Source organism: Diadema antillarum, unplaced genomic scaffold (assembly GCF_040938485.1).
Source record: "Diadema antillarum isolate AM-2024a unplaced genomic scaffold, OU_Dant_1.0 scf00000031, whole genome shotgun sequence".
NCBI lineage: Eukaryota > Metazoa > Echinodermata > Echinoidea > Diadematoida > Diadematidae > Diadema > Diadema antillarum.
In genome coordinates, this window is record NW_027270920.1 from 1559700 (window position 1) to 1578540 (window position 18841).

Genomic DNA, 18841 nt, shown 5'->3' on the forward strand with positions numbered 1-18841 from the left:
CCTGATGTGATAGCGAAACGGAAATCATGAGATTTTAGAGAGAGTGATCAAGACTTTGAATTGCCAGATAGAAGTTGAGAGACCTGTGAGACCAGGAGTATCAGAAGTCATGCTCAACCCACCGAAAGAATTCATCTGATTTCGCATTACAATGCACTGTTACCGAGCGTGACGGTAAATAGTGACACTACTACTATCGTCTGCTGTAGTGGCTCCCGTCTGTGGCATTGTGCACGTCAGTCAACAACATAACGGTAGCGATGCATGTCATGTACTACTTTATGTCTGCACCGCCCACAAATGCACAGCGAACAGAAAACAGATATACTCACAGTACACCACGGCATGAAGCTGTATACCTCCATGATTATAGTGTATGCCCCTACAGCCTCATTGAGTTGGCAATTCAGATTTAGATGCCCGCAATTGAAACCTCAAACATCAGTTGTATGAAAGCCAGTGAAAGCAATTCATCAGTTTTTCGAGACTATCACAATATGGCCCGTGATGGGCTAGGAATTCAAGACCCCGCCCCTGTGAAAGTATATCTGGTTTTGCACAGTTAAATCCACCATATAAGTGGAGCAAGGCGGCTATGAGGATTCCCACAGATCAAGTCGGTGACAATCTAACAAAACAAGGGCCAAAATTTCCCCACATCTTTTAAACAAGTTTCAGTTTTCCTATTTGATGTCAAATTCATGTTGCGGCTAGCCAAACACCACAGTTCTGCATGATAAGCCCCATTACCCCCAGCACCACTCTCCTATGCAACATAAGGCAAGGTGTTTGTTGTAGGGCTAACCAATTGCGAGTATCGAGGTGGAAGGGGAGATGATACCTCCTTCTTTTAACCAAAAAAGTTCAAGAGATAATTTCAAACTGAATTATTCAGAGAGCTGTTAGTGCAGGGGTGCACAAACAAACAAACATAAAAATCCACAGGTGCATGATAGTGTGTATTATGTCTTTTTAAATTATAATCCTTACGTATATTTCATTATGCAGGAATGGCGGAAAATAATTACTATCATTTTTTACTATATATATCTATACCATACACACACACACACACACACACACACACATATATATATATATAACAGCAATAGGTTTCTGCTCGGAGTCTAAGAAAGCATTGATTCACAACAGTAGTTCAATATGAAAACCCCCTGAGAGATGTAGTTTTGACTGCTTACGTCTCTCACGGAGTTGTCATATCATTTGTGTACACTGTATATATATTTCACAGTCTATATTTCACACACTCACTCTGATGGGAATACACTGCATGAAACTGTATGTGAGAATCATGTGAGGAAGTTTGTGTAGATCACTTGCTACATGTTTGAGCTTATGTGATTTGAATTATTGTTTCTGCCTGGTAATAAATAAAACATTTCGCCGTAAATTAACCATAGCAGAACATTATTTTAAAAAAATGACAACTAACATTGTTACAGCATGTGACGAACTGGAGGGTAAAGAGAAGAAATAAATAAGATCGATCAAGAATATATCTACCAAGAGGGTTCCCATTACAGCCTCTGCAAGAGTTTAAAAAGAGTTTGGATTCTTCAGAATATTCAGAGCCATGGGTATATTAAGAGGAGATAGAGAAACCCATGAATATATATATATATATATATATATATATATATATATATATATATATATATGTATATATACATAGAAAAGATAACGAAGTAGAGTAGTACTGTAATGCATTTTGACAGTCCAACATGTTGGACTGTCAAAATGCATTACCACTCTACTTCGTCATCTTTTCTATACTGGTACCAACACGCGGACTACAAGTATCATTTATAAATATATATAGAGATATGTACATATATATATATATATATATATATATATATATATATATATACAAAAAGCTGCATCGCTTCGGCGATCCCTCACATTTATTCCAAAGTTGATTTACATCATTTGGGTTTATGTCAGGTTAATGTGTGTGTGTGTGTGCACACATACACACACTACAGCTTCTGACCACACGAGCAAAGATTAGGACGAATACCGATCTAGGGCTTGCAATAGCTCAGTCGGTAGAGCACCGGTCTAGTAATCCGGAGGTCTCGGGTTCGAATCCCGATGAAAACCCATTTTCTTTGCTCAAAGTTTTCGCTTTATATATATATATATATATATATATATATATATATATATATATATATATATACAAAAGAAAATGAAATGCATAAATGAGTTCTATGATGCTCAAGACGGGAGGGAAAGACAGAAAAATAAAAAACAAACATACAAACAAATGGGGGAGCTCATACAGGATGAAGGTATACTAGCAGTGTCAAAAACGACAGAAATGAAGGAGTGTGTGACTAAGAGAGAAATGGATGATGGGAGAGATAATGTTTTTCATTCATTGATTTATCAATCTATTTCCAAATAATACTGACGGAACTACATTGGTCACAATGTATAATAAACGGAATTCATACATTTTAACAATATTTAAGGTATATAGGCCTATCCTGAAATGCTATAGGAGATGAGGAGGAATGCTAAAAAGTAATTAGCTTATATAGAGTGCATTCCCCATAAATGATACAACAAATTGCATGATTGATATATTATTACAGATAAAAAGCAATATTACAAAACAAACCTTCCAAATATTGAAGACATGGAACCTTATAGCTAACTAATAACACCCTGCAAACGTTGTCATGCAGTAGAGGAGAGATTGAGAGAGAGAGGTAAGGAGAGATGGGGGGGGGGGGGGAGTGCAAGAAACTAATTACGTAATGTTGAGATAAAGCGGTACATGATTATAATTAAGAAGACAAGATTTTATGGATGGTTATAACCAACGTAAGTAATATTGCTTGAGTTTGAAAGAAAATAGAGTTTGATGTTCCTGGCTCTTTTACAATCGTTAAAGAATCAGTAGAATTTCTTGATGTTGAATAAAAACGTTAATTTTGATGATGCGACTCAGGTCAAATTTTGTACATTATTATATTTTCTTCAAATAAATTGTGAAATAACATAAATTTGGGGCCGCTTTTAAACTATCACAGAGACTATCCCGAAATTTGGGTCCACCAAATGTAAATGTAGATTGTGCGAAAATAGTCCCATATAAGGAACAAAAGCATAGAATTCAGTAAAGTGATGAGTTGTGTGTGTTTTTTTTTTTTTTTGGAAGGAGTGGTTTCTCGCAAACATAATGAAAATGAGAGGTAATGAATTATTGCTGAATTTGTATGAAATTGGCCAAGATGATAATAAAGATCAGTTATCTTTAAAATCTTGTTTTAGGAGAATAAAACATCGGTGTGAAATTTCTCAGGACACGTTGCTAGAAGGGTTATTGCAGCAGACGCAACAGCTATAGTCTATCGAAATAATTTCCCTCAAACTAAACTGATAGGTCTATACATGGGGAAAAACGATTTTGAACTTCAATGTTTATTATCGATTATCAAACCTAACAACTTCAATAATGTAACTTTACATGCACCTAACATTAAAGAGGTATATGTATTATTGGGGAGATTGTGTCTAAAGTGTTACTTATACAGTACTTGGTTTTGAGAAATTTTAAAGACAACTTGTTTGACCCTATCCTACAAAGCACTTTTTTTTTGGTAAGATCAAAATTAAAGGTATGATGTGTCAAAGCGCACATCACGAGCGCGAAGCGCAAAGTTCCTTGCGGTCGAGGTCCAGGGCTCACTTTTAAAGGGCCCTGGAAGCGAGGGTTCTAGATGCTCTCTCGTGCTCTCGTTATATAAGGCTTATTTTTCAACATACGATTACACTATACGTAAGAAATCATTTCAAGCGGGAGACACAGAGCCAGGGAGGGAGCAATTACTATTTCTCAAGCGGGAGAACGGGAGATTTTGCAAAAATGGGCTTTCGGCGGGAGATCTGCCGTCGACAGCGGGAGAGTCTCTACGTATAAAAGTGCTAAGGACCGCCCCCCCCCCCCATCTACATTATTATGTATCATCATAATCATTCATCTTGTTTCTTCGTATAATCTGAGATACTTCCTAACTAGTTCATCAATTCAATTCAATTTGATCTCTTGTTGCATAAAACCCTTACCGCTTTATTATCTTCAAATTAGCTAATCCTTGATGCTGATTGGCTGTGAAATTTTGACGGTAGTTACCATTGAAATTCAATGGTAAGTTTTATGCAACGGGCCCCTGGTTTTATTATCCACTTCCTGAAATTTGTTCCGTTTTGCATCCATTATACAGGACATATCGGCACATAGGTACTATATACATAGGCCTACATCAACTCATATGTACAAGTCATTGCTCCTATCTATGTATCAAAAATAATGATATCAATGTAAATGTCAAAATAAACATAAATTATAATAGATTTCATAGAGAAATGCTAAGTGAAAATTGTGCTTGGTATGATGTGTGAGCATGCAGGTAAGTTTGTGGGTTTCAAAATGCAACATTTAAATATTATAGTGGATGGTGTATTATTGGAACAAAAACAGAGTATTAAATTCCTCGGAATATATATAAATGAAAATATGAAATGGAATGTTCATGTACAATATATCTCTGATAAAGTATCTCGTAATGTTGGTATACTTCAAAAGTTAAAGTATGTCCCTCAGAATATTTTATTTATGTTATATAATTCACTGATATTATCGCATATTTCTTATTGCAACATTGTATGGGCAACATCAAAAAGCCACATTGATAGTATATTACTTTTGCAAAAGAAAGCAATACGTATATGCACCAACTCAGGTTATCGAGACCATTCAGATCCTTTATTCGCAGAATTAAGAACACTTAAGGTAAATGACATTAACTTTTTGCAAAACTCACTCTTTATGTTTCGCTTACATAATGGTCAGTTGCCATCTTCTTTTTACTCATTATTTCAATTAAATAAGGAAATACATTCTTATCCAACAAGACAATCTGATAAGTTTCACTTGTACAATCCCAAAACAGTGATGGCTCTGAAATCTGTCAGACATACCGGACCCGATGTTTGGAATTCTCTTCCTTCTGAAATTCGAAGTTTAAAGTCCACGTATTTTTTTAGGAAGGCTGTAAAAACGATGTTGTTCTCTGAATATCAGTAATTCCATTGTCATTGTTATATACACGAAATTCTTTCGTACAAATATCGACACAATTAATCTATTATGTAATAATGATTATGTAACCGACCATGACCTGTATCAACTGTCCACCTGTACCTCGTTGAAGAAATATTTTGTCATGTCTTGCTAAATCAGTGATACAGGTGATTTTATTTTGTATAAACCTTTAGTGAAAGCAGACAAGCCTCTCCCTTCCTTTTCTCCTTTCAACTATCCTATCTCTATGCAAGTCATCCCTCCCTCCTATTCTCCTTCCGATGTAAATTATATATTATGTTATGCTACGGGGGCTGCACGCAAATCAAGCTACGCTTATGCTGTAGCCCCTCTGTATTATTCATTGTAGTATGTTTTGTTGTACTTTTGCTGTACATTGTACACAGGCAATGAACAAGAAAATACTTATATATATTGTGATATTTATGTTTGTACATGAATGTGTATATGTACAATGATGATACAGAAACCAATAAATCAAATCAAATCAAATCAAATCAAATCAAATCAAATCAAAACGAGTTAATTGAAGTAGGTCTTTATAGTATAGGGCCTATACTGTATAATCAGTGAAAGTTTTGCAGGTTATGTGTGAGTGTGTGCGTGTGCGTGTACTGGTGTAGGCCCTTTACAGTGTGTGTGGAATAATGCATCATGGTCATGATTTATTCTCCCGCTGACTCAAATTACAAAATTATCATTTGTTAACAACTCGTATCCAAATAAGCTTAGGCCTTTATCAAGATAAATATCAATTTGTAAATACATTAACATCAGAAACTTTACAGTGTGTGTGGAATAATGCATCATGGTCATGATTTATTCTCCCGCTGACTGAAATTACGAAATTATCATTTGTTAACAACTCGTATCCAAATACGCTTAGGCCTATATCAAGATAAATATCAATTTGTAAATACATTCATATCAGAAACTTGAATATATAATTTAATCAATATGTTAATCAGGCCTACTTAGGCCTATATGCTTGCATAATGGATGATTTATGGGATTAAATTAGGCCTGTATTGTTATAATTCATGATCACTGAAACATTAAAGACTTTCTTGTCCAGCCTTATGCTGTTGTTTTGTTCTCTCCCCCCCCCCCCTTCTCTCTCTCTCCCCTCCCTCTCTCTCCTTTATAAATCTCTCATATCTCTCTTCTCTGTTCTCTTGATTTCATAACGTACGAGTGGTCAAACATGGTCATTTTGTGACTAAAACATTCCATCAACTATATAATGTTTAGGCTATAAGTAGCCCGATATAGAATATGGATATCATTGTTGATGGGTAGAGTCCTATGGGATATGCATTTCAGGGGCGGATCCAGGAATTCCGTAAAGGGGGAGTGGGCGCAAAACAATATTTCTGGTGCTACTCCTGGGTTTCATTTTTTTTTTTTTTTACTTCTTTTGTTTAATAACAACAAATAAACAGGGTGCGGGGGGGGGGGGGCGCCCAGTGTGCCCCCTCTGGATCATTTAAATACAAGTATCAACACCTGGCGATATTTTTGGCGATATAGGAGCACTCTGGAAAGCAGAAAATACCAATCATGCACGCGTGATCAACTACGTAACCAACAACCCCCGCCGCCTGGCCAATTGAACCCGCGCAGGATCCAGGACACTAATCGAGGGTCGTGCCTGATTAATCATCTCGTTGCGTCTTCCACGCCATTTAAGCACCATGGATGTAAGTTCATATGCGGATTTACTGTTTTGGCAAAACACTGCTTTCATGTCAGATAGAAAAAATATCACAGGGGTCAATTTGTTGTACGAAGTATCATAAATATCAAGGCCGTAATGAGGCAGCATGGATACGGGCACTCGATCCCCTGCTGCTGCAGCTGTTGTGCCGCACCCGACGACCGGCGGCCAGGCTTTTCTATGAGCTTACTGAGTAGGCTTTCATGTCAGATAGAGAAAAAAAAGCATCACAGGGGTCAATTTGTTGTACGAAGTATCATAAATATCAAGGCCGTAATGAGGCAGCATGGATACGGGCACTCGATCCCCTGGCCCTGCTGCAGCTGCTGTGCCGCACCCGACGACCGGCGGCCAGGCTTTTCTTAATGAAGTAGAAAAAGGAGTATGGTATGACGATGAGCTTAGTGCGCGGTAGAATTGTACAGGGGCAGTATGTCATTCTGCTGATGCAATTTTCGGTTACCCTAGCTCAAATGAGTTTAGAGAGAACATTTGCTCTTCCAAGTTGTCTTTTTACATGTGTTTTAGCAGTTCCGGAAAAAATGAAAAATAAAACTGTAGAAGCTAGACCCCAACACCTGTTACTATTAGTCGTTACCACTGGACCATGGCCATGCTATTAATAATTAACGTTATAATTTATTTAACGTTATGGAAATAAAACTATTGACACAGAGTAACAATTAGAAATAGAAACTAATAAAATCTGTTAGACTTATGAATGAATATCTAAATTCTAACGTGATCATACAACATTCTTGGCATCACCCTCTCTAAACAAGTTAAGTACCGGTACCTTGGTATTAATGTTCAAAACGACTTGCGCTGGTACAGCCAGACCCACCAAGCAACAACGAAAGCATCGGTTGTCTTGAACTTCCTCAGACGAAATTTTTCCAACTGTTCAACATCTGTGAAGGAAAAGTTATGATCTTGAATTCTTGATTATGCAACTGCTGCTTGGGACCCATACACAAACAAGAATGTTTCCTCCATCGAACAAGTCCAAAGACGGGCTGCTTGTTTTGTTACAAACACATACGACCAAGAAGCAAGTGTCACCCAGCTGCTTAGTTCATTAAACTGGAACTCACTCCGACACAGACGGGAAATACATCGCTTATCCTGTTCTCATAAGATGCTCCATAAGGAAATCGACATACATCACACAGACCATATTTGCCCTAAACCAGATAGAAGTAGGCGGGGGCATTCAAATCAGTTTGAGGTACCATCTAGCAACACAGATATGTACAGGAATTCTTTCTTCCCTCGAACCACAAGGACATGGAATAGCCTTCCTCAATGTGTAATCTCTCAAGTTCAGCTAAGGACTTTTAAGACCATGTTTTCAAACTGTATTCTCCCAAACTGAGTCCACCCTCTGCTGCCACCTCCAGTTTAAACTCCACTTGGGGTCTTTTGGAGGATCACTACCAAGTACCAAGTTACCAAGTTAATACTACAGAGACACCAACCCAAAGCACCTTCTGATCTGGAGATTCTCCCGCCTAAAACCCCTAGCAAACGGGAGACTCCAAGTTGATGTGTGCAAAGCATGAAGTTCCTAGGGTTCTAGATGCTCTCTGGTGCTATCTAAGGCTTTTTTTTTTTCAACATACAATAGCAATAAGTAAGAAATCCTTTCCAACGGGAGACACAGAGCCAGGGCGGCAGAAATTAAATCTCAAGCGGGAGAATGGGAGATTTTGCAAAAATGGGTTTTCGGCGGGAGATCTCCCGTCGAAAACGGGAGAGTTGGAGTCTCTGATACCAGGTACTATGTAATTTAATAATACTCAATAGCCTGGTGTCCGGACTGGTGAGCGAGCAGGGCAGTTCCCCCCCACTGACTCCCCCGCCCAAGAGAGACACATGTCCACATGTCATGATCATGGATGAATGTTATTTAAAGACCTTGAATGCCTGCTTGGAAAAAGAGGTTTCTATTCTTTCCAGGGTGGCCCGGCTTGGAAATATTAAGATTGAGAATCTGCCCCATACTGAATTGTGAAGTTTCCAATTGTTCACTGATATTTATGCCAGTACGCACACAGCCAGAGAATCTTGACTGGTGTTGATGTCATTACCAATGTCGTGATGAGCGTATGGTTTGATGCACATAATTCACTTATAGGTGCTTAATTTATTCATGGTTTTCAAATGTACCCAATGCAATGGGCAGCAGTGATTGAGTCAGGCCACCTAACGTAGGCCTTACCTAACGTTAGTGTGAATTTGCACAATCCCAAGATTCAGGGTTTTGAATACTTCAAATATTCATTAGTGCACACTTGTATCCATTTCCACATTTTGTGTCACCTGTTAGACAGTATGTGAGCATTTCTCTCATCTGGTTTCAGGTCAAAATCTTGAGTGCCCGCTCGGGAAAAGAGGTTGCCATTCTCTCCAATGTAAGTATGACTTTTCATCAATCATAGAAGAAATCATAAATGTGGTGAGAAGCAACATTTCATTGTTGTAAAGTGTTTTACCATTAGTGGCAAACTTTCATCATTTTGTTACTTTAGCATTAGAGGTATAGAAGGCCTTTAACTTGTGATAAACAAACAATAGAAAAAGGATGCCACAAGTCCACTATATTTAAAAGTGATGTAAAGACCACACTACAATAGTCCATGTCAAGGAAAGGTTTATATCCTGTAACTTAGCATTTGAAAAGCTTTAATTTGGCTCCTGTGGAAATAGTACAATCCCTGTAAAGATCTGAGTTCTAGATGATTCTTGTATATTTTGCATTATAACTACTAATATTGATTAATTTGCATCTCTCAAGAAAGTTCAGTAATCAGCCGTTTGTAAACTGAAATAGTGGAAGGCTAGTCCCTTGTATTCTCGGGCAAGTGTGTAAGGGAAATGTGCATTTTGACAATCAACTTGTCAATGAGTAAAGGTGTGGTGTGCTTCATGACCTGCGATGTTAGATTTGAATCTATATTTTGAACTTGTTTTATCATTTTTGATAAAATGTTGGCACATCCTTTAGAAATGTTTTAAATATGAGTGAAGACTAAACTGGAACTATGATTTTACGGGTAATTCATTTTATGGTCCCTCTATCTAATATCGTGACAAGATTTTGTACTTTCCAACTTAATGATGTGCCAAAGGGGGGCAGGGGATTTTAAGCAAGCCATCATGTAATTGGCTCTGCCCCTGGTATAAAGAATGACTGATAATCACAAATGTCATTCACAGGGATGCAACATTCCATTATGTTTTCATACACATGATTATCTCTTCTTTTTGCTTTTTTTTTCTTTTGTTTATTCTGCTTTCTTCATTATTGAAGATTTTTGCAGAGGATTTTTTTTTTCTTAAGAGGGGAAAGAAGTTACTGTAAAACGAGGAATTTTCGCGTGCATTTTAATTTCGCGAGCGCCGAAATTCGCGAAATTAAAATGCACGCGAAAGTTTTTGTCTACACTACATGCATTGAACGCTAGTGGCTATTCGCGAAAATTTCATGCCACGAAAAAGGCTGTCGGCTCCAATTCGCGAAAATTTCATGCCGCGAATATATCATTTTTACAGTATTTCCATCCATCCATGTTGTGTTGTTATTTTATTATTTTTTTTTTTTTAAACAAAATTTTCATGAGCAACTGTCGGTGATGATGTAGAGTAGAGCTACGCCACCAGGGAGGTGAAGGACCAGCAGTGTGCTGCCCTCGATGGGAGAATGGAAAAAAAAAAGTTAAAGGTCACATGAATTGAATGAAATTCCATCATGTATCTTGGAAGTGTGTATGATCATTCATATATTTCCTTTTAGTTGATATCATTTCTCTTGTTATTTTGCAGATGTGGTGTTTGCTATTTGTAGGCCTACAGCTTATCGAAACAAGAAATTACTGATGTACTATAAGCCACCTTCACACTAATTTCTTTTCTTCCCCAGTTGAGCTCCAGCTCCACAATTGGTGATGTCAAAGATGCGCTCTACCGGAAAAGTAAGTGATGCTGTGGACACACGTCACTGAATGTCACACACGAACATGTCCACATTGATAAGTGCTTTGATAAGTCACAGGTCCACAAAAGCCCAAATTGTGTGCTCGTTAAAAGACTCAACTTTATTGGGGGCAAGGATTTCATTTTTCTTTAAAAAAAAAAAAAAAAAAAAAAAGATACTCTGGTATATTATTGTGCTTTGTCTCTCACTGTGTCAATTTCCTGTGTTAGTCTTGCAGCATATGTTTAGAATTACTAATTGTTTTAAACTTATTTTAATTCCAAGCAATATTATTGTGATAATGTGACAATTAACTGTTTGATTTTGTATTGTGAAAGGAGTGCTTACAATGCATAATGTATAGTGCAGCTGTATTCCTGAATTGATGATTTTTGTGGTAAGATGCGAACATGGTATTCATGCAGCACCTTGCTCATCTCATCATTAGAACTGGCAGGTAGAAGCATATCTATTTGCTATTTTCTTTTTTTATGGTAGCAGTAGATTGGTAATTTTTGGCATGTGCCAAAAAGCCAAATTTAGCCATTGGATTTTCCTGATTATTTCTTGTTGTGTAGATTCCAAATATTATCCAGAACGACAGTCATACAAGACAGAACCAAGTAAGTACATGAGTGCATTTGATGTTAAGTGAATATCACTTTGGAGGCAATACTGAGCATAAAACATTTGAGTTGTAAGCAGCAATTGACTTCCAGTAGTTGCAAAGTAATACAGCTAGTACTTACCTTTTAGGAGTCACTTAGAATAGCAGTTGCTTCAAATCAGTCAGTCAGCCATAAGCAATATAAAAGTCCTTCCCTGGACTGTCCCGTAGACTCAAAGACTAATGTGAAGGTAAGTATTATGTCCCAAGAGATGTACAGCTCATATTAGTCAACAGGTGATTTGTTGTGTGATAGGGTTTACGGAAGTGTTCCATAAAGAGTTGGCAGCAGGGGCAGTACAAAACCATGTATTTGGCAGTATGACTCAAACACTTGCAAAATTCATAGATGGTTAGAGCACTTTGCTCTCTAAACTGGTTTATGAAGATTTTTTGTTCTTCCTGCTTTATTTTTCCTAACTCTCTTTCACATGTGAAGCTGAATTCATTTTGACAACTTGTGTGGTACTCATAATGCAGAATGTATGAAATGTTACATTGTCTTCATTTATTACAATTTCAAACCTCAGTCATGTTTCAGAGCCACAGACTGTGTCTCCAATGCTGAACTGGAATGTCCATTGTTCTGTCTTTCTGTCAAGTATAACTCCTTTTCCCCCCAACTATTGGAGAATGATGCATATCCAAATGATACCAGAATAAACTTGATGTATGTATACATGCGTACATGAACTAATATCACTTTGTGTCATAAGGTCGTAGATCACAGTTCAAAGTCAAATTAAAGTACCCATGATAATTTCCAAGCATCCCAATTGTACTTGAATCCATGATAAATAGTACATACCCCTGCTTGAGCAATTTATTGTCAACCTGAACTCTCCAAATTAAGTCTGACATGAGGAATTAGTACTCTTGGCAAAGACTGAAAATTAAATGGGCATGTTTTGAGGGTTAAATGGCATTGCTTAACTATTTACATGTTACAAGGCATGTATTTTGCCTATTGCATAATTTTGCTTATGACCAGTCATAAATAAAGTATAGTGACCTTTCATTAGCACATACACATCATAATGGTAACTAGGCAAGATTTCATTGTTTATTTACCAGGTACTTTTGATGAGGGTGATTTACCAAATGACAAGGTTCTGCTTCATCATTTTATAAAGCAAGTATTGGTAATACACATCAGTCCAAACACCCTTGCCTATTGCCTCCAGCATGTGAGACTGTGCCAAAGATGTCTATATTGTGTGGGTAATTCTTGATATTGCCCTCATTGATGTGTATTATGTGTATACCACCACATCTCAGTGTTGTAAGTCGACATCTCTCGCCTTTTTTACTCTCACTGTCATCAATGATGTCAGAGGGCAAGTCACTAAAGGGGGATGTAACTCTCGGTTCCCTGAACATCACCCATGGAGACACTCTCTACTTCAAGGATCTGGGACCTCAAGTGGGATGGACTACAGTGAGTGAGACACAATGCGATGATTGCTGTGAAGGTTAAGAAAGCGTTTTGGATCGCTGAACCCAAGGATGAAAAATACTGGCATTGATAGGGATGAGGTGTGGTTGTTTTAGCTTTGCTTTCTCTCTCTTTGTATTCCATTTTTGGATGGGGGTCTGAAGAAAAAAAAAAATGTGTGAGGAATGTTAAATCATTGTTATTGCTAAGTTTGTGTGTACATTGTCTTGTTGTTACATAGTGTGTGTGTTGGGAGTGTTTGGTAGGGCTTTCCTGCTTTTTTAGTAGGAGGTGGAATCTTTTCAAACCCAGAATTAAAAACAGAAATTACTTTCCAAATCACCCCATAAAAAAAAAAAAGACAAAGTGGAACGTTCATGTAAGGGGATGATAGGAAGAACAAGTTTTTGATATTTTGAAAGATTTTTTTGTGTATTTCTTTGTTCCGTTATTATCTTCTGATTTTGATCATCCTCAGGTTTTTCTGACTGAGTACAGTGGGCCTCTTTTTGTCTACCTTCTCTTCTACCTACGACCGTCTCTCATCTACGGAGCTGAAGCTGCCTCCCAACCCCGCAATTATGTAGTGAAGTAAGTACTTTCATCATCATATCACACTGTACTGACTACTATAAAGGAAGTGTTTCAGAGAGTACTTGAAATTTTGGAATATTGCTGGTACCCTATCTGTGTGTTGTATGATTATTGTGTATGTGTGTGTGAGCATGTGAGGGTGGATCTATAATTGTTTTTAAGTGTCAGGACCCCTGGAATGCACAGCAGCAACCTTTGGGTATCCATGATTTTGCAGAGAGATGAAAGAAAATATGAAAGCCGCTTGTTGCTGAAGGCTACAAACGTCTCTCAGTGTCTTGTCCAAGACCACAGGACAGACCCTGCAAGACCTGTGAAGTAGACATTTGCAAGAGACGTTAACATATCTACACTCATTTAGATGGATATCATGGTGATGGTGATTATAATGTTGATGATGATGATAGTGGTGATGATGATGATAGTGGTAATGATGAATGATGATGATGGTGATTATAAATGATCATAGTGATGATGGTGAATGACGATGATGGTGATGAGGGTGATGGTGATGCTAAATGATGATGGGGATGATGATGGTGATGCTAAATGATGGTGATGATGGTGATGATGATAGTGAATGATTATGATGATGGTGATGATGATGGTAATGATGGTGGCGAGTGATGGTGATTATGTAGAGGATGAATGATGACAAAGGTGATGCTGGTGATGTCGATGTGATTTTTTCATGCCTAACATCTCGCCATCTTGCCTCCATCAAGCCTTGCTGTTGGATGTTGGGTCCTCCACTACGGCAAGCGGCTGCTAGAGACAGTCTTCATTCACCGATTCTCCAATGCAACCATGCCTATCATGAACATATTCAAGGTTTGTTTCTCCACCACTTTAACCTTCTACATTTTGCCTTCCTCCCTAAACCCTAATCTTGCCAGATCTGACACAGATCACGGTATATAGTATATATTTCTAGTGTGATGTAAAAGTTTAAATATTGTCTGGTGGTTTTTTTGTTTTGTTTTTTAAATCTCACATTTGTGTTCCAAGTCATTTCTTCACAAATCGACATGTCTAGTGATGTAATGATTACAAATGATTACAGATTACCTGGTATTTTGTAGGAGATGGATTACTGTATCTAATGTAATTAGCATTTTTCTTCTCACTCGTAGAATAAGTTGCCTTTTCAGCTAGCACCTTTGTTTTATCCATATTTGTACATCCACATTTGCACAATAGTGTTTTACATCCTTTTCTTTTTCCTCTTGTGAGGATCAAAATTATCCTATTAGTTGATAATATACATATGGACAGTCAAATAGCCCTCCTCCTCCCCCCCCCCCCAAAAAAAGAAGTCTGTACATTTTATTATTATTATTATTATCATTATTATTATTATTATTATCATTATTATTATTATTGTTATTATTATTATTATTATTATTATTATTATTATTATTATTATTATTATACTATTATTATTGTTATTATTATTATTATTATTATTATTATTATTATTATTATTATTATTATTATTATTATTATTATTATTATTATTATCATTGAATAGGACACTTGTAAGAGCTTTGTTTATGTTTGCTGCTTCATTTTGTTACCTCTTAATTGGCTTTGATGTCTTACAGAATTCCAGCTATTACTGGGGATTTGCTGCCTTTATCGCATACTTCTTAAACCACCCTCTCTACACTCCTCCAAGTAAGTTGAGAAAAATTTTCTCTTAATCACAAGAGTATGTCCTTACAGCAAAGTGAAACAAAAAAAAAGATTTTGCCTCAAACCCAAAAAAGGAATATATCACAGCAGAGAGAATATTTGTTCAGTAATTTGCAGAAATTTAGGTGTGTGTTGTAATTGACTAAATTGGTTCAGACTAATTTATACATTAACACATCAGTTCCACAGCTCCTTCCCTGATCTCATGTAATCAAACGATACCTTACTGTTTTAGGTGGGAGTGTTATAATATGATGTGTATTTCAGGGTGGTAAAAATATCTGTGGAACAGTGCAATACATCTTTTTGATGTTTTACAGAAATATGGAATAGAAAATGTAGGTTTTATAGTAACTTTGATACATGATAGCATGAGAAGAGAAATGTATTCACACTCTAACTTATTTTCAGCTTAGATATTTTCTTGCCTGTTCTTTTGTTTCGATTTTTTTCTTCCTCACAGCAACTTAAATGAATTCATATTATGCTAGCTTTCACTGATTTTCATAGTGATATTCTGACGTGTGATTGAAAGTTGTTGTACCTTTACTCTTGACATCCAGCTCTTGGCAGTGGACAGGTGTATTTTGGACTGTTTCTGTTCCTGGTAAGTGATTGTCATGAAATTCTGTATGTAAGGAAGTGGATGTTGTCATGGTTAGGGAGGGGGATTGTTTAATGATAACCTTGAAAAGATCCTATGTAGCGTGTGTATATAACCAAGGTTAATATCATCACTGGTACAATGAATCAAGTGTTGAAACAAAGAAAAAAAAAAGAATTGACTGTAAACTGATTGCACCATAATGCTTCTATATCCTGGTATATGAAATCATCGAAAAAATATCTTTTTATTCAAATTGATTGCCGTCACCTTTCTTCAATATTGTCTCTGAAATCTGTGGTCTCGAAGAGTTACATTGCAAAACTATGTCCTGTTAATGTGACTGAATATATTCTTCACATATCGTGTATGTATGAATAAAAGGCTTGTGCTATACAATTCACAGCTCTCTGAATACGGAAACTTCTGCATCCATGTGGCACTGCGTGACCTCCGACCCCCAGGCACCAAGGAGCGACGCATTCCCTTCCCGACCAGTAACCCCATGACCCAGATGTTCCGCTTTGTCAGCTGTCCAAACTACACTTACGAGACAGTGGCCTGGATCGCTTTTGCCATCATGACGCAGTGTTTACCAGGTCAGTGTTTGGGGGGAAAATGACAGTCTTTATTCACAGTGGTAGCTGTGGAGAGCTCACCTCTCAGAATAACATATGTGGGACTATAGTGTGTGTTCAACGAATCCCTGTATAGCTAGTACATGTAGGACATTCTATATTTTTTCATGGTCGGCAATTCGCGAAAGTTTAATGCCGTGAAAGAGGCCATCGGTTCGCATTAAAGAAATTCCAATGCTTCCGGTTTTTCAGTATTCTGTTTGCTTGATTTTAACTCAAGTCACAATTCATTCAAGTCACCTTGGAGTGACATTCACCTTTGAAAGAAAGTTTTTGTCGTTTCCCATCTTGTCCAGTGCTGCTGTTCTGTCTGGCCGGCTTTGGCCAGATGGCCATTTGGGCTGGAGGAAAGCACCGCAACTACAAGAAGGAGTTCAAGGACTACCCTCGCAGCAGGAAGACCATCATACCCTTCCTCCTCTGAGTATTGAACCACCGACCTGCTGGTCCACTGCGGCATGGCTGTGTGAGGCATGATCAAAGCTCTGGGCAAATGTTATTTGCTGGAGGCAACCATGCATTTGAGAATCTGGTGTTTTTCAATCACATATGCAAGAGTGTTTCTGAAAGGTAATGGATTTTGATATATGAGAGAGTAATCAATTGAAAAGGATATGGCGTGTAAGTAACTCGGTGAATTTTTGCTTGATTTTGTTTCTGAAAGTCGAGCCATTTTGCCTCTCAATGGACAAAGAGTTCAGCTAAGAAAAATCTTCCAGGCATGCAACTAATTTGGCTTCTGGGATTTGATGTAAATGGACATTTCTCTCTTTCTTTTTCCCCATACCAGCTGACAATGCTGTGTGTATGGAAATCATCGTAGCCAACAAATTGTGGAGCAATGAGATCAAATAAAGAACATTTGTATTTTCATTACGTTTGTGGACATGATGGGTTTCAATTCTGTTTTCCATAATGGCTCTCAACTCCCGGGATGATTCATGTATTCTCTCTAATCTACTGTAAAACGAGAAATAATCGCATGCATTTTAATTTCGCGAAATTTTGCGAGAGCCAAGATTCGCGAAATTAAAATGCACATGAAAGTTCTTGTCTACATTACATGCATTGAATGTTAGAGGCAACTCGCAAAAATTTCATGCCACGGAAAAGGCCGTCGGCTCCAATTCACGAAAATTTCATGCCGCGAAAATACATAATGTATTGTGTTTTACAGTATTCCACAATCATTTAATCAATCAGTACAAGATCTGTAAAAATGGGCACATCAGATCTGTGAAATAGACTGAGTTTATTTTCTGTGACTTCTGATGGAAAAGAAAGGTTGGAAATGAGATTGTTACCTGTATCTAAAATGTCTTTCCTTCTTTTCTAATGATGGGGTCATTTGCTGTGTAATTGATGCCGAGCAATTTCAAATAGACGAACTTGGGGCCTCAATACTACCATGGTTTGAATTTGTCTAATGAGGCGCATGGTATGAATGGTACAATTTGTTCAGTTTCCCAGGGTATTCATGTGAATGTTTCTTTTTATGTTTATGAAGGGTGACAAATTGCAACTTTTTTATTTTGTTTTTAGATTGGTTGTATTTTATAAAGATTCCTGTGAGTTTTCCATGTGAGATGCAATTCTTTTTTAGAATCATGTCAATAAATATCAACCATGTGTCTGTCAATTCTTAAGGTATTCAAACAAAAGGAAAAAATTGCATGTTGCACCCAAGCCATCATCAGAAAAGGAATTTTTTTAAACATGTAACATTCATTCCATAGGTTGAAGGCCTCGTTCTGATATCTTCCAGAAAGAAAAAGTAATGTCAGTCCAGCAAAGTAGAACAAAGTGCTATGAATGATAGGCAAGATATACTAGTTGTGCTAGCAAGTAGTTCAAATTTTAACTCCATAGTTTAAGATTTTTAAAGGTATGCCCGATTCGTATCCTCTGTTTGCATGAATGTGTGTGTGTTTAAAATATCATTCTGTTTTCTATCAATGTAATTAATGTCTGATCTAGCATGATTTACCAATACTTATTCACAATGATGAAGATGCATCGTATACTAATGCTTGTATTGCAATACAGGATATTTGTTTTCTGAATTACCAGTAGAGATCGATCTTTGCATTTTTTCAGTGACATGAAAGTCTCAGTATTTGGATATAGACTTACCAAGGATGGTTGCCACCAGTATGGATGATTTTCATAGAAATTTCCACTTGAGCTACAGTACTTTAGGGAAAAATGTCTTCAATACACAAGTTTTACATACATCCAGGTCAAATGGACCTGCCACATCAGTGTATACTGGTACATACATCACAGTTGTGATAAGAATTAAAACATTTCTACTTGTATCAAATATTGTGAAAGGTTTGTTTGTGACTTCCCTTGTTTCTGTGAGTCCATGACATATT

At 37.2% G+C, this 18841-nt stretch overlaps 1 protein-coding gene across 1 annotated transcript; it reads left to right on the plus strand.

Annotated features, from left to right (window-relative positions):
- Positions 1 to 6745: 6745 nt before the first annotated feature.
- Positions 6746 to 17425, plus strand: LOC139741369 (very-long-chain enoyl-CoA reductase-like). The gene is made up of 11 exons (XM_071651954.1): positions 6746 to 6837; positions 9218 to 9268; positions 10777 to 10828; positions 11409 to 11453; positions 12832 to 12935; positions 13411 to 13523; positions 14252 to 14357; positions 15131 to 15203; positions 15785 to 15828; positions 16232 to 16424; positions 16760 to 17425. The coding sequence occupies exons 1-11, from the start codon at positions 6832 to 6834 to the stop codon at positions 16885 to 16887; spliced, it is 915 nt and encodes a 304-aa protein (XP_071508055.1). The 5' UTR covers positions 6746 to 6831; the 3' UTR covers positions 16888 to 17425.
- Positions 17426 to 18841: the final 1416 nt, after the last annotated feature.